The sequence below is a fragment of the Oryzias latipes genome, chromosome 13 (genome assembly GCF_053564925.1).
Source record: "Oryzias latipes strain Hd-rR chromosome 13, Olatipes_Hd-rR_3.1".
Taxonomy (NCBI): Eukaryota; Metazoa; Chordata; class Actinopteri; order Beloniformes; family Adrianichthyidae; genus Oryzias; species Oryzias latipes.
This window is the reverse complement of record NC_136249.1, coordinates 8,944,058-8,969,295: the sequence shown is the minus strand read 5'-3', so window position 1 is coordinate 8,969,295 and position 25,238 is coordinate 8,944,058. Positions and strand designations below refer to the sequence as shown.

Sequence of the window (25,238 nt, the reverse complement as noted above, 5' to 3'; positions counted from 1 at the left end):
CAATAGCTTCCCGCCGAGGAAGTTGATTATCCAATTAAAACACCGGAGGGCGGATACCTTTGATCAAAGAGTTCAGTTCGAATTTGAACGTTGGAGGTTTTATTTCGACGACGGAGTTGCACAAAGCTTTTAATTTCATGTAAGTTGTCAAACAAATGTACGGAATTGTTCAGATATTTATATACATATCAGCCAGAATTACGTCAGTATTTTAGTATTAGTCTGGTTTACCGCGCGTTTGTCTTGATATTTTCCCTCCACGTGTTTTAGCTAGCAACCCAAACGTAATTTTTTTTTCACTCTGACACAACATTGAGTAACTTGTTGTTCTAAGTCTGTTATGTTGTTGCCTTTTTGGACATTTTTGTGTGTGTAATGTTGTGTGTAATGGTGACAATTGCTAATGAATATCAAGGTACAGCCGTGTCGTGTGTTATCGGTTGTGTCCTGTCTGCTGTAATTTATTTTTTCTTCAAAAAAGACAACTGGCTTAAACAAGTTAATTTAAAGTTCATGTATATAAAATAATGGTAACCGTAACCACGTTTAAGAAGCTGAAAAGTCTGGGAGTCACATCGTTCCTTCAGCGCGGGTGGGTTTTCTCCTCCAAGCTTGGGTCTTCAGACAGAGAACGGGGGGCTTAGGGTCGTGTGCAGAGGGTGGTTTGCAGTGTCTTTCTGCTGTTCCAACATTAGAACCTTTCTGGACTGAGATGTCTGAGGTTTTTCCAGAGATCTGTTGTAGACACTCCTTCAATTTACTGCGTTTCTGCCCCGACTGCTCACCAGGGGCACCACTGTGTCACCTTCACTTTCCAGGCTTTCTCCAGTTCTTCTCTTAGTCTCTGGTATTTCTCCAGTTTCTCATATTCCTTCTTCCTGATGTTCCCATCGCTTGGGACTGCCATATTCACCACAACGGCTTTCCTCTGTTCTTTATCCACCACTACAATGTCTGGTTGGTTCACCATTACCATCCTGTCAGTCTAGATCTTTGCTCTCTCATTCTCTACTTTTGAAGGCGTTTCCCATTTTGACCCTGGGGTTTTCAGGCCATTTTCCATATACATGTTCCTGTACACTATTCAAGTTGGGTCTCTATATAACTGATGTTTTTCTACAGTCAGTCCTTTGACATTTATTTGACTTGCCTCTGCTGTAAATGCTAAGGATGCCTCTTGATACATACAAATACCATGCTTCAGTTAACCTCTTTTGTTGTCAGCAGATTATATCAGAAGTTGATCACATGGAGCCAAGCAAGCCTCCTGACATCAGTGGGATGAAAGTCGCTGGTCTTCCTGCGTTTGGCAGAGGACTACAGCTTGAGACGGTTTTGGGACGCAGTAGAGGATTACCGCTCGCTGCTGAGACGCCCAGTGTAGGACGAGCCCGGGGAGTGTTCACCCCAGGGGAGACTGTTCCAGGACCAGCTCCGTCTCTGCCCACAACTGTACCTGTGCAAGGTAGAGGAGTGTTGGCACAGCCCGAGAGTTTGGTATTGGGTCGGGCCAGAGGGGTTCTTCTACAAAAGGTTGAGCCAAAAGTGGGTGTGGCCAGAGGATCTGTTCTGTCAAGTCTACAACTACAGGATGAAGGCGCCTCTCCTCCTGAAACACTGCTGATTCCATCAGGAGACACCTCAGCTTCCACTACAGGAGTGGTAAGTCTGTGGATTTTTGAACACTGCTTATGTGAGGAGCACCACTGTCTAGTTCAGGGGTCTGCAGCCTTTAAAAAGAGCCATTCTTCCTGACATAAACCCAGTGAAGTCTCACTTTACCGTTTATAGAAAAACGCTTTATTTAAATTGTTATAGCTTGTAAACTATTCATTTATAAAATGTAGTTTTAAAATTATTCAATAAAAAAAATTGTAATTTTTTTGTATATACAACAGTTATAAATCCTTTTTATTTTTGAGGGAGCATACACATTCTTTTATAATAAAATACACTGTCAAATAAAATGCCACCCTGCTGCAGATTTACTTTATCTAAACGTGCAAGAAAATCAAACTTACCTTTTCATGTGCTCATGATTTTGGTGCACCTTCACCCTTTCTTTTCATTTTAATTTCAATTTTAAATTCAAATTAATTTTATCTCTATAGCACCTTTCATGTGAAAAAACAGCTCGATGTGCTGCACGTAAAAACAAACAAGAATGCAAAAACACCAACGCAAAACATAAATAAGGGCGTCATAATAAATAAGCACAAGTAAATGAGAAATGACTTAAGAAGAGAGAACCAAGAAGGCGCCGTCTGCTCTGTCCTGTTGGCCTGGTTGTCAGCATAGACACAAACACCCCAGCCAAGGGGGAGAAAAACCATCTAAAATGTAAAAGTGACAAATAGACAAGTTAAAATATAAAAAAATTAAAATAAATTCATGCATAAAAATTCTAAAACACCTGAAATATAAATAAGAATAAGTTAAGATGTTAAGACAAAAAATAATAATAAAAAACACACATTAAACGGTAAATATTTTATATCATAGGAGATCTAATTAAGAGCTGAATTAAATAGATGGGTCTTTAGTTTCTTTTTAAATACCTCCACACTGGATGAGGCCCTCACATCCTCAGGCAGGCTGTTCCACAGACGAGGCCCGTAGTATCTAAACGAGGCCTCGTCGTGGGTTTTTTGTCCTGACCCTGGGGACCTTTAGCAGGCCCGAGCCTGAGGATCTAAGGGCTCTGCGAGGTTCATAAGTTAAAAGCAAATCTGATATAAAAGGAGGACCAATACCATGAACACTCTTGTAAAAGAATCTTAAAATTAATCCTGAAGCAGACAGGGAGCCAGTGCAGAGATTTTAAGATCCGTGTAATGTGTTCCCTCTTCCTGGTTCTCGTTAAAAGGCGTGCAGCAGAGTTCTGGACTAGCGATTAAGAGTGGTTTTCTTTACCCCAGAAAGGAGGGCATTACAGTAATCTAATCTTGTGGTAATAAAAGCATGAATTGAGATTTCAGCACTAGCTCTAGAGAGAAAGGGTCTCACTCAGGCGAAATTCCTTAGATGGTAAAATGCAGTTTTAGGTACTTGATTCACATGTTGGTCAAAGCTAAGATCTGCATCTAGAATCACACAGAGGTTCCGTACTGTATCACATATGGTCATAAATTTGCTTGACAGATAAAATTGGACCCTATCTCTCTCAGCTTCAGAACCAATTACCAAGACTTCAGTTTTGTCTTGGTTGAGCTGCAAAAAGTTCTCTCCCATCCACATTTTAATATCTAAAATACAATTTTAAAAGGCTGTCCATGGGTCAAGTGTCAGCAGGAGACACGGCAACATACAGTCATAAGCATAGCTATAAAATTTTAAACTTCAATGGTGTATACTCTGAATACAATTATATTCTTTAAAAGGCCTATATCTTGCTTTTTTTAAGCCGTTCAGAGTAAGATGTATACATATATATGATAATATATTACTTTTAGCACCCAAAAGAGCAATTTTTCAATGAAATGTTAGTTTTTCTCGCAGCTAATTTTCTTACCTGGATGTAAGACAACCTGATCGGAGGCACCAGCTTTCGCTCCTTGTGGGTGCTGACAATTACATGACGCCAACCTAGAGCCAGCTTCGGCGGGCAGCGCCTGCAAAAAAAACATCATAACTATTGCAAAGATGGCTGTAGGTTTTTGCCGATCGCTGCTAGCTCCGGAGGTTGAGAGTGTGTTTGTGTGTGTTAGCCTCAGAGGTTTTATAGAGGAATACTCAGAAATGCGTGAATGGATCAAATTACTGCTTTGGGGTTGTTTTTTATATTTAGAATTAAAATTATAATACAGTAAAAGCTCAAAAAGTTGATTTTTGGATGATATAGACCAGGGGTCTCAAACTCAATTTACCTGGGGGCCACTGAAGACGGGGTCTAGCTGAGGGAGGGCTGTAACTTCAATGCACACACATAACTTGTGAGTTCCTGAGAGCCAGTAGATTTGTATGGAACATATACTATACTGAACTATTAACTATACTCTATCAGTAACTGTTTTCTGTAGATCATTTACTTATAAAATTCTCGTTCAATAAAATAAACGTAAACAAAAAAAATCAATAAGTAAATAAAGTAGTAATACATTTCTGTTTATTTAGTCTTCTATATCTGCTATTTTCTAATTTAAATGCCCCTATTAACACAGTTCAGTTAACACTGTTGAATTATAACTGTTAAACACTAAAGAAGACTTACATTTTACAGTTTTGTAAATCCATCAATGGTTCTTCTGAACACGGCTTCTCTTATCATCTTCTTACTGCTGGACACTTGGCAGCACCTCCTCCCAAACAGCTGAGACCCTCAGTGTGATTGAAGATGATTGTCAGAAAATCTGGACTGTACTTGGACTTATTGAAATTTAAGGTGGAGAAGTTGAGTGTGTGCTCCCAATTCTGAGTCTGTGTTGTAATTTTTTTGTAAGTTTACTCTTTAAACCACAAATCAGTAAAGGAGAAACAAAATTCAGAAACCATTTTAGGATTTTCTTTATGACATTTTGCACATTTAAACTCTGGTCACAAGTTATTGTAGAGCAGCCGGTCAGCCACTCCTATATTTTTATACTGAATTCATAAAATAACGGGCGTTTTTCACTGGAGATCAGAACAATCAATAGATACCTGAGATCAGAAAAAAGCTCAAAAAAAGGATGGAAATGTATGTTGGTGACAACAAACATGTGCAGCCAAGAAGCACAATAAGCGTGTTTGAGATCGCCCAGGTGGACGAAACGCTGCGCAGATCACCTGGTGTGTGACGTATGTTTTTGTTTTTGCAAAAACATCACCTGTCAATCATCACAAAAATATCATGAGGAAAGGGGCGGAGCAAGGGGCAAACCTAAGCGAACGCAGCTGGAAATTTAGTACTGCACTGACTGAAAGCTGCCCTGATGACTACAAAACAGTGCATTGTGGGACATGTGTCCTGATGGTTTGTGTAGTTAAGTGATCAATTAAAATAATTTAAAATACCAATTGATTAAAAAAAGGCTGCATACATTACAAAACATTAAAATCAATATAAAAGATATTATAACAGATCATACTAAGGGGGAGAGGCATATTAAAACTAAATTGAATGTTAAGGACAACTTCCTGTTCTCCTTCAGTCTCGCTGCAGCTTAACAAAGACATTAAAAATAGGTAAGCAAATCTGAATATCTGTAACTATTGTCATTATTATTACATATTTGTTCTATCTTTCAGATTGGTATGCCAGGTCTTGCTCAAGGGTCCACACTCGTGTCCATGTTTAGAGGAATGGGAATTGAGCCATTGGCACCTCGTGGAAGAGGATCACAAGCAGTTGGTGCGTGCTTTTAAAAAAGTGTTTACCCAGTTTAGAAGCTGCTGAGAGGCTGTTTTATTTTTGTAGCAGGGTTCTGCGGCATGTTTAGTCAGTTTGTGCATCACGATTATTTAGTGATGCGTTACTTGTATTCCAGAAGCAGCTGGAGGCATGGGGGACATGAAACCACAGGGTGTCCATGACTCGATGGAGAGAGGCAGCATGTAAGAAATCGGCCTGTCCAGAGATTTTTACTTCACACACAAAAAAATATGTTTTATTTGACATGGTAATTTTGTTGGTTTATCTTTGTTTGCTCAAAGTTTGTCCCCCATTGTGGGGCGTGGAAGAGCAGCATCGCCGCAGCTTGGGATGGACAGAAGTCATTCTAGCCCTCCCAGTTTGCCAGTTTCGCCAGTATCTGAAACACCAACAGACGTGATGTCACAGCCGCCTCTGACAGGTAATGAAAGCGTGAAGGTTTTCAACCATCTGAGCGCCATTACATTTGAATCCTTTAACTGTCGGCTGAGCCAAATGGTGCAGCACGTTTTTAAAAACGTTACCCTCCCAATACAATAATCAGTTTAAAAACAATCTTTTTCATTGTTTTATGTTAATCGGTGTGGTTTGGCTATTAAGGGGTTAATGTCCCTCAAAAATTCACAAATGTTCTGAAGAATTTAGTAACTTGCCTACCTGCAAAGGTGCGTCTCATGACTCTGTTTGAATGAAATAAAAAATGAATCTTCTAATAAAACCTAACATGCTCTTAAGGAGCTTCATCGTCTGTGCCCACTCGTCAAGAGGCCACTGTGACCTCATCTGAGGAGCCAATGAAAGCTGAGCCGACAGTGGAAACAGAGAGGTAAGTCCCTCTGACAGAAATTAAACGGCACCAGTATTTTATACAGGCAATACTCTTAACCCTTGTGCTATCCTAGGCACGTTAACATTGGGAGTGGGGTCATCTAGACCCACTAGACAGTGCCCTGAAGCTTTTTTTCTTTAATGATTTGTGATCTTCACTGGTCTCCATGAATTACATGAAATCTTTAGATAACTAAATAAAAAGAACAGTAAATTAAAGTCATCGTTTAAATTCTCTTTATGATTTATATTTTTATGTATGCCTTCTCATTTTAAATAATTGCCTGCTTAATGTTTTAGATTATCAATTCATTTTTCTTGTCTTTCCTCTTTATGTCAAACGTGAAAAAATATAAAATCTGCCAAATTGAGTTACACTCTTACCGTGACCGGACATAATTAAATAAAAAGAATTAAATCATTCCCATAAATTAGGATTTAATTCCCACAGAATAATTAAATTGTTCCCTCGAAATATGAATTTGTTCAAACAAATGGTCTTCCATTTTCTCACGATATTCCTCACAGTGGAAACTAACAGCTGAAATCTCTTGGCAAGCTTTTTTTATCCTTCACCTAAACTATGATGTTGAACAATCTTTGTTTTCAGCTCATCCGACAGCTGTTTTGAGGTTCCCATGTTGACATTCTTCAGGGGTGCCCAAATTTACACACCTGCCTATTTTTGTTTAAGTAATTATTGCACAGTTTCTTTAAATCCAATAAACTTCATTTCACTACTCAAATATCACTGTTCATCTGCTATATGATACATTTAACTGAAATTGATGATCCAAACAACCAATGATTTATGAAGAAAAAATCTTGAAAATTGTCACGGCTGACCTAACTTTCTTATACCACTGTTTGCAGTAAACTCTCATTTTTCAGCGTTGATGTTCTCTTTTCTTCTTAGTAAGCCCCTTAATAAAGCTGGGGTCAAAGGAGCCTCCATAACTATTGGCTCCAACCACATTCCGATCAGCTGCAAGAATCAAGCTGTCTATCAGTATCATGTAACATTCAAGTAAGTGCTGGGGCTCAATTCATCTGTCAAAGGCCAAATGTGGGGAGCAATATCACTGTCTTGATGTCGGGGAGATTGAAGTTTTTATGTCTGTACTTTCAGTCCAAATGTGGAATCGATGAGCATGAGGTTTGGCATGATGAGAGATCACCGCTCCACCACAGGAGAAGTGATTGCTTTTGATGGCTCCATTCTGTATCTGCCAGTTCAACTCTGCGACGTGAGTAAAAATATAAAAGGCAGTTACTGTTTTACATTTGGGCTTTTTCTGCATCTTATGTGTTTGATTTGTTCAATGCAGGAGTATTCTTCAAATGGTAATTTTTCCAATGTGATTCTTTTTCTCATTTTTTGGGTGGGGGCTGTACGCTAGCACGTTGGACTGGTGTCTGCTTTTTAGTCTGTCAGGATTTAAGTTTTCTTGAGAAAATGTTTATTATCATAATAGGATTTGTAATAACAACTCTGTATTTCCAGAACCTGCTAAATGGCTATCGGTAAATTATTTTTCTAACTTGGTTTTTCTGTAAACTAAAACATTATTACATACATTTGAATAGAAATTAAACTGTGTTGCATTAGATTGTCAGCATGACTGTTAAAATATCTCACAAGACAAAAAGAAAGTTGGAATAAATTCTAGCCTAGATGGTAACATTTTTACTTTGCATCATACATTCTGCTGTAATTTCCCTTTCAACCGCATGTTTTAAAGATGATATTGAAATGACATGCAGGTGGTCAATCTCAAAAGTGTGAGACGGACTGATGATGAGGAAATAGAAATCACAATCAAGATGACGAAGGTGTTGCCTCCCAACTCAGATCTTTGCATTCCATTCTACAATGTGGTTTTCAGGAGGTAAAAGCATTTTCCTGTTCTAGTTTTTAAGTCTTGAATATTCATGAAAGGAATTTGGGATTTTATCTGCACATCACAAGTAATCCCACTGCACCTTGTCCAAATTCCTTGACTAATAAGACCTCATCTGTGTTTTAAGGGTAATGAAAGTCATTGGCCTGAGGCTGGTGGGACGGAATCATTATGATCCAGAGAATGCAGTCATTCTTGGAAAACAACGGTTAGCACCTTTATTTTTAAACACCATAGTTGATTTATACGTTTATGTCCCGCTCTTTCTACATGATTCTTTTTTGCTTTTAAAGACTTCAAGTGTGGCCTGGCTATTCGACCGCCATTAAGCGTATGGATGGAGGTCTGTACCTCGCTGTGGACGTGTCCCACAAGGTGCTGCGGAATGACTCGGTTCTTGACCTCATGTGAGTTTTGAAATCACCAAAAACGAGACTCTCAATTACAACAATTAATTTAAAATGCTCAGAATAATCTGACCTATCCTGGATCATTTTTTTTACTTGTGTTGAAGAAACAGGAATCCTCTTCTTAATTTCCAGAATCGATTCGATTCACCAGAGCCTGAATGGATTCTTTTTTTTTTATTATTCTTTTGATTCACTCGACTCAGTTCAATTTTGAATTTGCACGGTTTGCACATTTAGACATATTTGAATAGATGTACATTATTAATCCATTTTAGTTTTGAAAATATTTATATGAATCTGATGAAGTTCACATAATGTAAATAATAATGAAATAATAAACAAATTAGATTAACACCATGCTAAGTTACATGAGTCTCAAAAGGCGAGGCTCTGAAAAAAAATGTGCAGATCATTATGTTCTACCTCTCCTGGAGAGCGTTTCACTTTGGAAACTAGGGGGAGCTCACATTATAATATGCACTTTATTCCTTGTGCTATCCAAGGCACGTTAATGTTGGGAGTGGGGGTCATCTGGACCCCACAAGACGGTGCGCTGAACCTTTTTTCTTCAATGATTTGTGATCTTCACTGATTGCATGAAATCCTCTCCACCTTTATCCACCATTGTCATGGTAGGTCATGAAGTTTGATGATCTCTGTTTTGTTTATTTAGGAACACCTTGTATCAACAGACAAAAGAGAACTTCAAAGACGCGTGCACTAAAGAGCTCATCGGTAGCATCGCCATCACCCGATACAACAATCGCACGTACCGCATTGATGACATTGAGTGGGACAAGTCACCCAAGGATAGTTTCACATTAATGGACGGCACAGAGACCACGTTTTTGGAGTACTACAGGTGAAATTGTGATGTTTACTTACACATGGTCAAGAATTCCAGCAAGTTGATTCCAAATTGAAATTGTTTTCACATTAGTGATGAAAGTCCAAACTGTGCTCGTCTTTTGTCGTCATTGTTGGGCCTTTCGTGTTTTAACAGCAAGAACTATGGAATCACAGTTCAAGAGACAAACCAGCCGTTACTCGTGCATCGACCAAAGGAGAGATCCAACCCTGGAGGCAAGGTAAAAGCTTCTTGCAGTGTTACCTCAACATGACTGTAAAGGCTGAAATGCACAACTAAGGGTGTGAAGTACTGTGGAGTCACAGCTGTGCTCCTTAAATAGGATTTAGCACCACCCCAATCATTCGGGCAGAGAGCCAGGCATGGAAAATAGGTTTTACCTGACTGTGGGTTGAAATCCACATTTCCCAGCCACTGGGCAACCACTCACAGTGGCGGTTCTACCCTTAATTACTCCCTGGGCGAGACCCCCCCCCCCCCCCCCCCCCCCCCCCCTCCGAGTCACTTTGTCCATGTCAACTGACATGTTTTATTGTCATTGAAATTAAGAAATTGATACAAAAGACGTTTATCAGAATTCTGCACCGCATTATAACAGTTATCAGAACATGAAAATAAGACTATAAGCATGGCAAAAATACAGTTGGGTAGGAAAATATCTAATCAAATACAATATTGAATAAATAATATAAAATAAATATTATAAAGCACAAATCTTTTATCACACAAATAACATGCTTAAATAAATATAACTGCAGCACCATTGCACTAAGAACAGAAGACACTAACTAAAACTAACCTTTCTAGCCTTCCTTGATGCAAACTCGTCAATAACTTCATCAAATGAAATCTGCTCCTCTATTGAATGATTGATACCAACAACGGCAAGGTTAGTGAGTCGCTCTTGAGACATTGTTGACTTTAGGTATGACTTGATCAACTTGAGTTTGAAAAGCTCCTCTCTGCTTGAGCCACAGTGACTGGCAAGGTGAGTGCAATCCTGAGAGCAGTCCACAAGTTGGGATATATTTCTGATAGATCCATATCAGACATGAAAGTCAAAAGCTCAAGGAGACTTGGAGTCGTTGATGGCAAGTTAGGCAAGTTCTTGATTCCTGAACAAGCGCTCTACTGTCCAAATCACTGTTCCTTTCAAAATGCAGTATCGTCTAGTGTCTCGCATTGCTCCGTCAGCTCCTCATCTGTAATATTGGCCTTGTAAAAAACATTTATGAATTGGAAATTTAAGTTGTCATGCTCTATATCAATCTCTACTTCAGAGAAACAAAATTAGCTCATGTTTGCTGTCTTCAATCCTTTGGCACATTTTTTTTAATTATGACCTTTTAAATTATGTTTTGTCACCATAGAGTTGTAGTAAATGGTAAATATTCATCTTTAAAACTACCAACAGATTTATGAAAATTCTTTTGACTTATACAACCCAACATTTGTAAATAAATAAAAAATAAACTTCATACATGCAGGCTCAAAATTAACCCCTAAATCCTGAGTTACCTGTTAAAAAAAAAACATTGTGAAAACGTTTAGGCTGCCACAAATGATTATTAAAGTAATGGCCTATTTGCCCCATTAGCATGTTATAGCATTAGCAGCACGCTACCATCACAGCTCATTTAACATTTATGAACTAATTATACAATAAAACAAAACAAAACCTTTGTGTTACAGCAGAGCTGACACACGATTCATAAATAATGTTACAAGTTAAGGCAGAGCAAACGTTTAAGAAGAAAATCTGAAAATTTAATGATGATATTTGCAACATTTGGGCCTACTTCCGTTTTGGTCATCGACCAAAAAAAAGCTTTCCTCTGCAACATTGTTGTTGCAGGGCCAGGTAGCATTAGAAAACGTGCATTTAACTGTGAGAACATACCCTTTTCTTTATCTCTTTTCTCATCTTCTTTTCTTTTTTTTTTCTCCATATGTCAGATGTTTTTGCCATTTAGCAATAAATGTCCTCACGAAGGCATGAAAACTATCGACTAAACCAACTGTCACCTTAGTGACAACATCGTTTTGTGTTCCCATTTTTTATTTGGGCATTTAACACAAAAATAACCCAAAAAGCATGATTTTTTTTTTATACCCTTAAAATGTAGGTTATAGAATGTCACTGTATGACTGACTTTTAAAAAAGTTTTATAAAGTAGATTCCACCCCCTGCCCTTGTCCCCCACCTTGCCACTTCATTTGGAACCAACCCACAGTTGAACTGATTCCCCGCAGCCCCCCCCCCCCTCACACATTTCCAGCAGGAGTGCGTGCAGCTGCACCTAGGGGCGCCAATTCGCTACATGGCGGTGCAGTCGCAGTTTTTATTTTTTCATCAAGCAGCGGACGTCGCCCCCCTTGAAGATGATCCAGCCAGGTTTTGCGCATGCGCAATCGCGGTGGTGCTCCGTGCGCCCTTCACCCCCCCCCCCCCCCCCCCCCCCCCCCCCCCCCCCCACCGTTCACACACATTTGCATCTTTTTATCAAAGACAGGAGAGAGCTGCGGGGCGGGGGCACGCCAGGTTTCAGGCTGTTGCAAACTCTGTGATATAAGTAAAGCAATAGAAGTGCATATGTTTTTTTTTACAAGCGCTGAGCCGCCGGTGCCGCCCCCTTCATTTTCCGCCCCGGGTCATTGCCCGTATTGCCTGTGCCTAAAACCGCTACTGACAACTCCACAAGTGACCTCGTAACCAGTGAAATAAAGAGTTTCAAAAATATTGCTTTTTTTTGTTTTGTTTTTTAATATTCACAGGAGTCTATGCTAAGGGTTTTTTCATATTTTAAACTGTAGACATCAGATTATTTATTAGATTATTTGGCTAACTAAACTTATTTTTACATTTTCTATCATTTCTATTTAAAGTGATTCTTTTCAAAGCATCAAGATTAAACTGAGTTTATAAGGATGGTTCCTTGCAGTGAATTAGTTTTAATCACCAGCCTTCTCAATAATTGGATTTGTTTGAACATTAGTATTTATCATCGCAGCTTTACGCTTTTTCCCCATGATTGTTGTCATTTAAATCCCCGTTTTCTCGCAGGTCATTTCTGGCCACATCCTCCTAGTGCCGGAGCTGTCCTTCCTGACGGGAATCCCAGAAAAAATGAAAAACGACTATAGGGCAATGAAAGTAAGTTGGATGTTGAATAACACAGGCCTCACTGTTTTTTTTCCCCCTGCTTTCTTGTTTTAACAAAGATCTGTCTGTTTTGGATCTAAAAACTGTATTCTTTTTTTAAATTTTATTATTTTTTTACCTCGCCTTAAATGAGGTGACATCAAGTATTTCTAAACTGGATCACTTGGAAACAGCTGAACAGGGAGAAAGTCTTCCTTTTTTAGGCTTTAGCAAAGAAGTTGGTGTATAAGGTTTTTAGGCCGTTTTTGTTGTAATTTCATTTAAAAATGAATCACCTGGAGGCAGAATTGGGGGAAAAAGTCAATTTTCTGTCAATCTGTTCATCTTTAGTAAATCTGTCCTTTTTTTTTCTTAGCAAGTTTACAGCTAGATTACATTAAAGATATGTTCACAGCATTTATTTATTACTTGAATGTAATTTAATTTTCTTCAAACGAAAAAAGAAATTACTTTTCCTTCTCTCCAGCTAATTCAGACTACAGATGCCTTACTGACTCCCCTCTCCTCCATGGGGTACAGGGGGGCTTTTTAGCTGTACTAAAAATAAGAAACAACTCATTTGTGATAACAAAAAAGAAAACTCTTCAATGACCGTGTAAAAATGCCAAAAGCAAAGACGGAATAGATATCAAAGTCACTCCAAAGCAGTTGTTTTTATCCTATGTTTTCGTTATGTTGTGACGTCCTCTCTGCTTGTATATAAAAGATAAAAGGCCTATACTTCGAAAGTGCTTTCTACCTTCTTCAAAGGCCCTAAGTGCTTCAGTCACAGTCCCATTCACACTAGGGGTGTAACGATACACGTAGTTGAACCAAATCGTTTCAGTACGACAGTTTCGGTTCGGTTCACTTCTTTACCGTTTCGGTTAGTTTTGTTTTTTTTTTTCCCGAATATGCATTGTAGCGACCCAGCTGGTGTGTCAGTCCCATCGGGGAAACAAGAGCCGAGCTGCTTATGAACTAGCTGTGTTTAACGTCCTTGCCTCATATTTCACACGCCCTCAAACAGTCTCTGAGAGAGAGAGAGAAATAGATGCTCATTCTCCTTTCTGATATTAAAACTCATTAATTATGAACACACGTGAACGTCGTAACATGAACGTCACTTCTCTTCACAGCTCTTAAGTGATGGTGAAGGATTCAACACACAAGATTTCACACTTCCCATGATTCTTAGTGGCTATGGGCGGGGCTAACCCCCAAGTCGCCACAGTATTAACTTTGCGCCGAGGCAGAAGTAATGTTAGCCGTGAGTTTCCTCCGAGACTCTATTAGGTGACTGACAGTTAGCATGTCAACATGTGGCTAATGCAGACGCCAGGCCAGAGATGAGGGATGAGCATATTTCCAAGATGTTAAAGTAAAATAGTTTTTGTTAAATATTATGTCATTTGTAGTTTTTGGTAAAGAAAGTAAAAGGGGAGAGAGAAAAACAGATTAAAATCAACAATTGAAATTGGAATGAAAAATCACCTTTATTTTTTTACATATAGCACAGCTCTATGTTCTTTACTCACTCAGAGTAAAATTGTGTTTTTTAACATTTTCTTGTGGCCAATTTCTGATGGAGGATATATATTAAGAATATGGAGTTTAAAGTTGCATTTCTGAGCATTTCTTTATACAAACTGTAATTTAGGAGCAGACGAAAAAATGCTGTTTTGAAGGGAAAAAAAACTAATTTGTGACAAAATATGCTGGGCAGCTTACAAGCTCCCTGCTCCGCTCCATTCTGATGCATTCACTAATCGCTGACTAGATCCATGTACGTCCTCATTTTCCTCATCCGAGCTGGGATGAGGAAAAAACTTCAATATTGCTTGCCATTTTTGTTGCACCGTTAATGTTAGGTTGGGGTTTTAAGGGGCTGTAAGCTGGCAGGAGATCACATAAACGGAGAGCTCTGTAATGGTTGATGGGATTTTGGCTGAAAACAGCACAGTCATGGTTAAAAGACCACTTGGAACGCTTTTACAATGGATCAAACGAAACTAGAAGTGGGACTTTGGTGAGTCAGGTGTTTCATTTGCAGTCAGACTTCTGCAGTAAATGCTGGAGAAAGCAAGTTTTTGCCTTTTTTTTTCTGTCTTTTTTGTTTTTTTTCTTTAAACTATAATGTAGACTTCTTTGAGATATTTTGTCCCAACACACCCACTACTATTTTCAGGACTTAAAAATTCACATCAATGTGAGTAGTGATCAGCACACCCATGCAATCAAGCAGCTTCTGAAGAACATTTCATCCAAAGAGGACTGTACGAAAGCGCTGGAAGGATGGGGACTGGAGCTCGGCTCAGATGTTATGATGGTAAGCATCTGTTTCTCCAGTATAACTTGCAGGTTTGAATTCATAGACCTTTATTTTATTTTTTTTGCTGGCTGCACTAATCCCTGCACTGCGATAGACAACGGAACTTGTCAGGGTTTAAATTCTAAAAATAGGCCCCAATGGGTGAAATCGTAGAGTGGACTATAGATGTTTTGAGGCTAAAACTATTGATGCGTGATAATGACTTTTTCCAACCGATGCCTGATATTTTCCTGCCTCTTGTAGCGATACCAATACTCAATCAATATTTTTTTTAAATACTTAAGAAAAAAATGTTAGTAAGTACAAAGTAAGAGCGAATGGCCCTAATGTATTCAACAAATTTGCAGAACTAGTTTTACCTGCAAATAAACAGAACAGATTGTACAAACTCTTTATTCAGATGTCAGATGAGATAATAGAGTGCATTTCAATGGTCAGAACAAATAGCATCTCTGCTTTCTGACAGGTTAGCTGTTGAATTTTTCATCCAGCATATTTGCAGCAGGAGAAAAAACTATCAATGCTAGTGCAAGACGCTGACAGCTATTTCCATGCAAGCCCCACAGTTCTTTTTTTTTTTTTTTACGGCAGCTTCATATTCTTTCCACACATCGCGGTGGTGAATTTTTAAATAGCTTGTGAGATTTGTGGTGTTAAATCTTGACCTTTTTTTTCCCTCTTTGTGACACTTCTGTCGAACACATTTTGCAAACAGCGAGTGAGTCGTTGGTCTCAGACTGCGATGATGTTATAACTTGCGATACATGAACAAATAGCAAAACAACAAAAAACATAATTTCCATTTCATTGCAACAGTTTAATTTAAGTAAGGGTCAAAATAGCTTAAATTACACTCCAAATGACCCTCATCTACATAGGAGGCGAACATCTAACATAAAAGGGTCCATGTGATTGGTCAACGATCTGAAGGCGTCCATCCAATTGGTCAACTTCATAAAGGAATTTATTTGATTTGTGAAATATTTTAAGCTGCCATAAGATTGTTTTGGCACATTTAAGGTAACAATTAGCAATGATTAAAATTTTAATTCAACAAACATGTTTGCTTATTTAAAAATATATCTAAAATTGTGTTCATGGCATTTGGTTTCAAGTCTTGCATACATGAAGACTATACACAAAAAAAGGATATTTACACACATCAAATGGTGCTGTGATTGTGAGGACTTTTTTTTTAACGATTTAGTTTAAATTTATTCACGTTTGTTGTGTCTCCTGCAGATCACAGGTAGAATGCTCCCTTTTGAAACCATCTGTCTTAAGTCCTCCTCCTTTGCTACTGGTGCCAATGTGTCCTGGTCAAGAGAGGTTGTAAATGGTGCTTCAATCAGCTCTGTGAGTGTGTGAAAAACCACTGTATATAAAGTCGGAAACTATTGTCATAGCAGCCCCAGATTTTCCAGCCTTGACGTTTTTAGTATTGTGTTGGTGTAAATATTTTTCCTTTAGATCCCTTTGAACATCTGGGTAGTTTTCTACCCTCGCCGAAGTGCTGAACAGGCAGTCGAGCTCATTTCTACCTTTCACAAAGTGGCTGGTCCTATCGGACTGCGGCTGCAGCGACCAATCACGGTGGAGCTGCGAGACGATCGGACCGAAACTTATGTCAAGAGCATCCATTCTCAACTCACCAGTGAGGTACAGTGTTAAGGCCCGTACACACCGGGACGAATATTCGCCAGCCGTTATTCGCCAGCGTTTTTTGTGTTCACACCCAGGCGATTTTCGCTGACGATGAGCCGAGCGTGCAACATGCAATTTCATTCCCTGACATTAGATGGCGCTTAATGTAAACAGAAATACTCCTGTACACAAGGTAGCGCTGCGCAACTTTACGCTTCTTAAAGTCGCTTTTCCCTCAGAAGAAGAGAGCAAGTATTTACACGCTTGTCAGAATTATACAAAGAATACATGAATATTTCAAGCACCAGTTGCTCCAACTGGTGCTTGGTTCGGGGATATTTTAGAATGTCCGTCATTATTTCTTCGCGGCAGTGTAGACTCTACTTGGCGTCTTATCTTCTTCGCTGGTATGTGTGCTCAGCAAGGCAGTTTTGTGTTTGAGCGCCCCCAAGTTGTGTTTTACTGTAACTTCAGAAGCTCCAGACACGTGTGCAAAAGCGCCATTCTCATTGGTCGAATAGATTTCGACGCGAGGCGTCAAAAAAAATAAACAAACCCGAGGCGGGTTTTTTTTTGACGCGTGGCGTTTTTTCGCGTCGGTGTGCACACTCACATTGGTGCCCTTTGTTTAGTCACTAGGCGTTAAATTCGTCCCGGTGTGAACGGGCCTTTAACCAATATGCTTTCTTGATTCTAAGCTGATATTTGTCTGTACCAGAACACTATATTTTTCAAATATGTCCAGATAAAACCTTTAGAAATCTTGCATTGTCAGTTGTTTATGATTCATAAAGTATTTTCACGTACAGAGACTTGGTCTGCATGAAAGTTGCTTAAACCACATATGTGCAAGAGTTTAATTTCCCAGTTGTGTGTAGCCTCACCTTCAGCTTGTAGTGTGCGTCATTGAAGGCAACAGGGACGATCTCTACAGTGCCATCAAGAAGTTGTGCTGCCTCAAATGCCCCGTCCCTTCCCAGGTTTGTCATGTTGAGGTTTTGCAGAATTAAAGGATGGTATTTTTTTATTTTCCAAAATAACTGCGCGTTTGTCTGCAGGTCATCAATGTTCGGACAATATCTCAACAACAAAAGTTGAGAGGCATTGCCCAGAAGATCCTTCTCCAGTTGAACTCTAAGTTGGGTGGAGAGTTGTGGACTGTCGGCATTCCACTAGTGAGAATTTTCTTCTTCAACTTTGACTGCATGTTTTTTTTGTCTGTTGGCAATTTAAAGAAAAATGTAACAAAGTGCACAAAGATATATCTTTACTGCACCAAATATAGCAAATTCTATCATAGTTTCAGACTAAAGATTTCCTGGATTGATATAAATTATTATTATTATTTTTTGAGCGTCAGATGGCATGTCAGTGCGGCAGCAGCACAATTTCAGCATTGCAGCCAGAGTTCAAATATATGGCTTTGGCGGGTTGCCTGAACACATCTACCAATCACTCACTCCTCTTTGGTCACGTGACGTGTTCAGTGATTCAGTCAGCTCTTAGGATCAGCCACGCCAACCCTGGAGGCTGGCTGATGGGTAGGGGCAGGTGAGCAGCTGCAGCACTGTGGAAACAGTCTGCTCAGCTTTTTAAAAGACCTTCCGCAGCTAATGAGCTAAGTTATTTCCCCACTGCACGAAAAATGCAATATCCTTAAATCTCTGGCCATTAACTTGGCCAACTCCATGGAGTCTGCTATTTAAAAGACCAGCACACAGAACACTAAACCCTGTGGGTGCAGAATAAAAATCTGCTTATGCAGATTTTTGCTCACTTTCTGGGGTTATAAAGACTTCTGCCTACCAATAACTTTATGCCATTATGCTTTATGTTCACAAACATTAGCAGCAATGCTGCTCACTGCTCTTTTAATCTTTCCTGTCAAAATTTAGACAGATTTTAGTGTGTTTCGTTTTTGTAAGTCGAATAGTTAAGTCAAAGTTCAACACAGAAATATAAATGCTGTCATTAAAACAAATCCCATAGCCTTACTTTGATGGTCTCTGGAGCATTTGGCCCTACACCAGGATTCTGTAGAATTTGTATTAGGCGGAAAAAGTTCCTGTTCTGTGTTTTCCAGCATTTCATCACTTTCAAACTGAGTTATTTTTTTCTCTCTCTCATGATGCTCACTTCTGTTCTTCGCTCTAGTCCATCCACAAGTAATCAAACAACCTCACTCTCCTGCAAATATTGATTTGGTTTGGTCCACGGGAAGTGTAAACAACCTGCAGCAATCTGAAGTGTAGCATTTCAAACTGTTAATTTTGAAAGAAAGGAACACTGAACTTTGATTGACCTTCTTCCCCCAACAGTGGCTGGGATAGACTCCAGCAACAGGTGACTCCAGAAAGAGATTAAGTGGGTTTGGAAAATGGATGGATTATTGGAATTTTATTGGTTTTTGTGCATTTACTTTATCTATTTACCGTAAATTCCGGGTTATAGGGCGCACCCGATTACAAGCCGCACCCACTCAATTTCACGTGTCGAGCTTCCTTCATATATACATAAGCCGCATCATTGTACAAGCCGTATGCAATAAGCAACGCGGCCAGCCTGTCAAAGCATGTCCTGACTCCAAGACTGAATGACGCTTTTAACCTCACTGCGTGAGGTGTCAGCATAGCGTCAGCTCATGTATTTGAAGATACCCACATCTGACAAACAGCATGTACGTAACTCCTGTTCACAAGTTCCTCAGTTATGTTTTTTTTTTTGTGTGTGTGTTTAGTTTTTTTTTACTTATTGAAAATTGAGGTATCATACATAAAAATTACAAACAGTAACCATATAATCAACATTACATCCTTCAGTTATGAGGAAATTTACACCCGCGATTCCCCATTTCCCATGAGTCTTAGGGGCTTAAGGCGGGGCTATTCCCTGGGTCACCACACTGTTGTCAGTGTTTAAAGAATGAGCAAGGAGCAGCGGTGGTGGGAGGGGCGAACGGGAGAGCATCTCTCCTTCCACTTGTGTCGCGGCAGCATTATGGTAGTAACAGGGCTGGTTAAAAAAAACACACCAGTAAAATAAAGCAGCGGCGACTGAAAAGCGCGCGCCTCAGCGCGATACGCGCGCCTCTGCGCGGCACCCGGTTGCTACGCACGGCTGCTGGTGGACGGAGCGAATCGTGTCTGTGCAGAGCAATCGGACTTAATACTATACGTTTTGTGGATGAGGGCCGAGAGAGGATCCGTTGTTACGTGTGGGAGCCTTCAGACTGCCATTGGTCCCGCAGCTCTATGTGAACGAGCAGCAGGAAAGCATCTCTCCAGCTCACACGGCGGCTGTGGGGCGGTGTGAGCTTTTCAAAGTAAAATTCCGCTCAGTCCTTAGAAACTGTTCAAACAATCACGTGGATTTGTGTTTCCAGTCGTGTCCCGACAAAATAAAGGCTGATGTTATTCCCACATATTTACGTTCAGCCAAGCTGCAGATTGCAGCTTTTCCCGCATCAATTCACGTTCATCCAGGCTAAATGTTGTTAGTGCATGTTAGCCTTCACCTAACCATTCTTCTGGCTTCGTTCTGCCTCTAAAGAGCACTGACCACACAGATTAAAAATAAAATGAGCGAACAGGCGCTTCATAATAACCATAACATAACTATAATAAACGTACGTTTGAAAGATGATCTCGTGTATTACGGAGCTGCTAATAGATGGACTAGTGTCACTGTGACTCTGAGGTAAATTCACTCCTGAGCATGCGCTGTTCTCTCAGTCACGCAGCTGACCGGCTTTTCCAAACCCGTTGGTGATGGTGGATTTTTTTCACGCTGCTTTTAACTTGAAAGCTGCATCATATTTTAGTGGCGATCACGTGCACGTTGGGTCTAATGGCACCAAAGGATTCTGGGATGCGGCTGGGCATGCGTGTTTCTTTTTGTTGAACAATGACTGAAATGTCTAAGACCTGAAGTGAGGTCCATGCTGTTTGGCTGCTTAGAGGTGTGTTGAAAACTATATGCCTTGATGCTTGGAGTTGGATTACCCATTCAACCCCAGCTCCGAGATCAAAAGTACGTTCATGGTGGCCGCCAAATAAATCCACAAATTAGCCGCGTCACTGAATAAGCCGCAGGGCTGCAAGCGCAGGAATAAAGTTGCGGCTTATAGTCCGGAATTTACGGTATATCTTTTAAGACAAAAACCAGATCTGGTAAAATTATCAACAGATCTCACCAAATCCGTTGAGTAATTGACCAAGAAAACTAGTATTGGTGCATCTCTAATGATTTGAACAGCCTACAAAAAACATGTGCAACTTTGTGGGTTGAACATTTTTTTTTGGTGTTCCAAGTCTTTACAGTTTTATAGTATTCAAATAAGCACAAGTCATTTGACTGTGCAGACGTTCTGTGCATATCTGCTAACAGTTTGCTTCTTGTTTCAACTCGATAGAAAAGCTTGATGGTGGTTGGAGTTGATGTCCACCATGACACCAGCAAAAAGCATCAGTCTGTCATGGGATTTGTTGCAAGTGTGAACAGGTACAAAGTTTTTTCCTTTCTTAATTTGGTTCGTTTGCTTTATGAATAGTTTACCATCTCTAATCCTGAGTTGGTGTGCAGTTCAGGTGAACATTTGAAAGACACATTTGACACAGATGAATAACTTAAATCACCAAAGATTTTAACATATTCATTTAAGTGCTTTAGCACAGTGGTCCCCAACACCCAGGCCGTGGACCTGTGCCAGTCCATGTGCCGCTTGATACTGGGCTGCAGCAATGTGTTCATGTTCTGATATAAAAGGAAGTTTTATTTCTAAAAGACTGCTGGATCTTGTTCACCGCATCTGTCTGTCTTGACGCATCACATGACTTTAAGCAGCTGCTCGGACCGCAAAGTTGCCAGCTTAACGCTTAAAAGCTAATAAAAACCAGACAAACTTATTTGGAAAGTTTCCTCGGGGAGAGTCTGTGAAGAAACCAGAGAAGAAGCTTCAACTTCAAGAAAAGTAAAACTGCTATTTACAGACAAAACCAGACAGTTGTTTCTACGTACCAGAAGCTGTTCGCTCTGCCGGATAAGCGCGACCAACTTTTGAATGTTTCACACAGGCAGGTAATGTAGTTGCAGACACGGTGGATTTTTGTTTATTTAGTTTGGGTAGACTGACAGGTTGGGGTGTAAGTCGTCCGGTCATCTCTGCTGCCGCTGCTAATGCCCCTGCACTGGTAGCTTCCTGCTACTGCTAGCGCTAGCTTAAGCAACCAGAAACCTGCGCATAGTAAACTTGTTTTTCGGTTTACTCCAAACCAGATCAAAGAAAGCGATAGAGGACAAGAATGAGTAGAAATAAAAAGGTGATGAAATAATTTCAGCGATTAAAAAGCAGACGGAAACTCAGGACAGCAACTGAGCTCTGCTGGGACTGTGAGCGACCGAGCGAGAAGAGGAGTGGGTTGAAGCGAGAGGCCACGCCCTCCCTTTTTATCAACCAATCAGCACCTGCAGCCACCTGAGAGCCAGAGAGACAGCAGTGAGCGCTCTATATTTCTTTAAACAATTTTGAGATTTGAACCGTTTGCATGGCGTCACGTTGGGGGGGGGCATTGCCCCTCCTTGTCCATGCTGTCCATGCCTGAAGCATCAGATGAGCCGTGGACAAATGTAAAGTAACGATTATCGTGTTATCAGAGAAAAGACTCCAACTGCTTACTGGCTAGAAAGTTTATTTTAATACAGCTGAAAACGCTTCTTACTCCCTTTTCAGTGTTTCGTTACGCAACAAACGTTGCTGTGACCTCACCCTAAAAGCTACCTATGTGGTTTCCTTAACAGAATTATCTTAAAACAATGCAATAACACCACAACAATGAGACAGGGAAGAAAGGGAATCACTTTATGACACACAGCCTGTGTTTTTTTGTTTATATATACTTTATATAATGAACAAGATCATTCAAACACTAAATCGTTTTATGTAAATGTGTTTGATTTGAAACCTTGTGACAAATATCAGTGAACATTTCCAAATCCCTTTTGTGTGTAGTTCACTGACCCACTGGTATTCCAGAGTGACTTTCCAGACGCCCACTGAGGAACTGATCAGTGGCTTCAGAGCCTGCTTCCTGTCCACTTTGCAGAAGTATTATGAGGTAAAACCAGCATGCATTCTGAATATTGAACCCATTTAACCCTGCATAACCCTTATCTAACCCAATCATCAGTGACGGATGACTCAGAAGCTCCTGTTGCAACTTTTTCCTCTTAAGTCTTATTAGAGTTTTCCCCAAGTATGAGTCGAAATAGCTATTAGATGATAAATCAAATGTACAAATTGATTTTAACTGCTGTATGTTGATTTAACCTGTATGTTTTTTCTTTGCAGCTAAATCATGACTTGCCACAGAAGATTGTGGTTTACCGAGATGGCGTGTCTGACGGTCAGCTGAAGATGGTGGAGCTTTACGAGATACCACAGCTGATCAAGTGCTTTGAGACCTTCCCCAACTATGAGCCCAAGCTGGTCTTCATCGTGGTCCAAAAGCGCATCAACACCATCCTTTATTCATCTTCTGCGAATGGCTTCAGCTCTGTCCCAGCGGGAACAGTTCTCGATCACACCCTCACCAACAAAGACTGGTCTGTCTGACTAGTTATTCTCTATTGTTGGGAAACACAGGAAGTACACAGTTGATCAAATTTACTTGTAGCTTTTTTTGTATTTTCCGGGGCCAGTTCCTCTTTTAACTACTTTGAATCCATGTTGCATTAATATAATTAAAATTCATATAAAAAAAAGTTGGCATTAAATCAGTGGTCCCCAAGTGAACCTGTACCAAGCAGCAGAGGAAAAACAGTTTTTTTTCTGTTTTATATATAATTAGATTCTGAAGGAGGTTTTATTTTGAAAAACTGCTGGATTCTCCCTACCATATTGCGCTTCAATCGCTTTGTCATGTGTGGAAAATCCACCCACTACTTTCTTAAAGCGCCTGTGCTGACCGCTAAATTGTAGCTCTCAAGCTAGCGAAGAAAACAAACATATTTGGAAAGTTTCTTTTCACATAAAAGAGCCAGTGAGGAAATAAAGACTTTAAAATAAAAAGAAAGTTGCATTTAACAGACAAAAACCAGGAGTCTTTATTTCAACTATGAATTTATTGCTACAGTTGTTCCCACACAGCATAATAATGTAGAATATTCAACAACCAGCTGTGTAATTCTTGCAATGATGCTGCTAAAAAAGCTTACCAAATGGTGGATTTGCATTTATTATATTCAGAAAATACCAGTTTTAGTGGCCTGCGTTTTTGTTTTGTTTTGTCGCACCTTAAAAGTCAGATATTTTCTTTTTTTTGCTTCCCCTCTGCCTGTTATGGGTAGGGTAAATAATTTAAACTGGCTGCAGATATTTTACACAGGATGGAGGTAAACTTTGCTCTCAAAAGTTAAAAGGGACAGAATGCTAAACATAAAATGATCAAACACCCACTTCAGCCCATTACAGACTGACTTTACAGTAGTCCGTGTCCTGGAAAAGGTTGGGGACCACTGCATTAAATAAATAAATGCTGTAAATATGCACACTTTAAGGTCAAAATAACTGCACACTGCTTACATTTTTTTCCCCTCTGACATTAAGGGTGGACTTCTATCTGACGGCACACGACATCAGACAAGGCGTCGGACTCCCCACTCATTATGTCACACTGTACAACACAGCCAACCTCACTCCAGACCACTTGCAAAGGTATGGTCTTGCCATTATTCTGACACCTGTAAAGAGTAGTTGATTCTTATCTATTTTTTATCTTTGTTAGTGAAACCTGTTTGTATTAATCATATTTTAAGAAACGTAATCAATGTATTATTTGTATAGCACTTATAAAAGCAGAGGCAACCAAAGTGTTTAACATAAAATCATTAAACAATTTCATAATAAACATAACTCAAGGTTTGTGCTGCAAGTGATGGGAACAAACATAATTTTATCTTGAATCTTAAATGATTATTTCCTGCTTTTAGATTTTACCTAAAAGAGTAAATGTGTTTTGCATCTTCCACTATTCACTTTGACCTTTTTGTTTTTTTCTTACATTTGCTTTTTCTTTCATTTCTGAATTTTTTCCAGATTGACTTTTAAAATGTGCCACCTGTACTGGAACTGGCCCGGCACCATCAGAGTTCCAGCACCATGCAAGTATGCACACAAACTGGCATTCCTGTCGGGTCAGTTCCTGCACTCTGAGCCAGCCATCCAGCTCTCAGACAAGCTCTTTTTCTTGTGAGCTGTTTTTTCTTCATTTGAGCGGTTCATTTATTTTCTGAAAGAAAAAAAAATTTATTGGATGAATATGTAAAGTTTTTTTTCAAACTGAACTTGTTCTGAGTTTGGAAAGTATTCCTCAAAATGTTTTAAGAAAAAAATTGTTCTTTTGAGGGTCCAGCAGGTTGTCTGTTGTGAAACATGGATCATTTTGGATCAAAAAATAAAAGATGTTTCTGCTTTTCCCCTTTTTCTTTTAAGAGCGGGGGGGGGGGACTGACAAAAGAGACTTTAAGGCAAGTCTGAGGCTTCTCCCTACCCCTCCAATTGTAGGGGCATTTGGAGCTGTAGTGGGGTCCAAACTTGTTTTTTTTTAAGGGGTAGCCATAGTGACTTAGGACTAGAGCTGGGTTCAAAAAATCAATGAACCAATCAAAATTGATCCAAGCTTATTAAGTCACTATACCAGGGGTCGGGAACCTATGGCTCGCGAGCCATATATGGCTCTTTTGATGGTCACATGTGGCTCGCAGACA

General features: G+C 39.7%; 1 protein-coding gene across 3 annotated transcripts; it reads left to right on the top strand.

Moving 5' to 3' along the window:
* Positions 1–24,945, top strand: piwil2 (piwi-like RNA-mediated gene silencing 2). 3 transcript variants are annotated; one of them, XM_023961208.2, is made up of 24 exons: positions 1–139; positions 1,228–1,662; positions 5,227–5,329; positions 5,469–5,532; positions 5,632–5,771; positions 6,086–6,176; positions 7,095–7,205; positions 7,308–7,425; positions 7,943–8,067; positions 8,207–8,287; positions 8,373–8,486; positions 9,163–9,351; positions 9,493–9,577; positions 12,422–12,511; positions 14,688–14,828; positions 16,074–16,187; positions 16,302–16,490; positions 17,354–17,455; positions 17,534–17,650; positions 20,887–20,975; positions 22,483–22,588; positions 22,822–23,075; positions 24,079–24,186; positions 24,568–24,945. In XM_023961208.2, the coding sequence occupies exons 2-24, from the start codon at positions 1,249–1,251 to the stop codon at positions 24,722–24,724; spliced, it is 3,102 nt and encodes a 1,033-aa protein (XP_023816976.1). In that variant the 5' UTR covers positions 1–139; positions 1,228–1,248; the 3' UTR covers positions 24,725–24,945.
* The last annotated feature ends 293 nt before the right edge of the window (positions 24,946–25,238 follow it).

Coding starts and splice junctions, on each gene's coding strand:
- piwil2 (XM_078956456.1), top strand. CDS start 1,249: ATGGAGCCAAGCAAGCCTCCTGACATCAGTGGGATGAAAGTCGCTGGT. Junction 8,487..9,162: donor GACTCGGTTCTTGACCTCAT/GTGAGTTTTGAA, acceptor TTGTTTATTTAG/GAACACCTTGTATCAACAGA. Junction 20,976..22,482: donor TTTGTTGCAAGTGTGAACAG/GTACAAAGTTTT, acceptor TTTTGTGTGTAG/TTCACTGACCCACTGGTATT.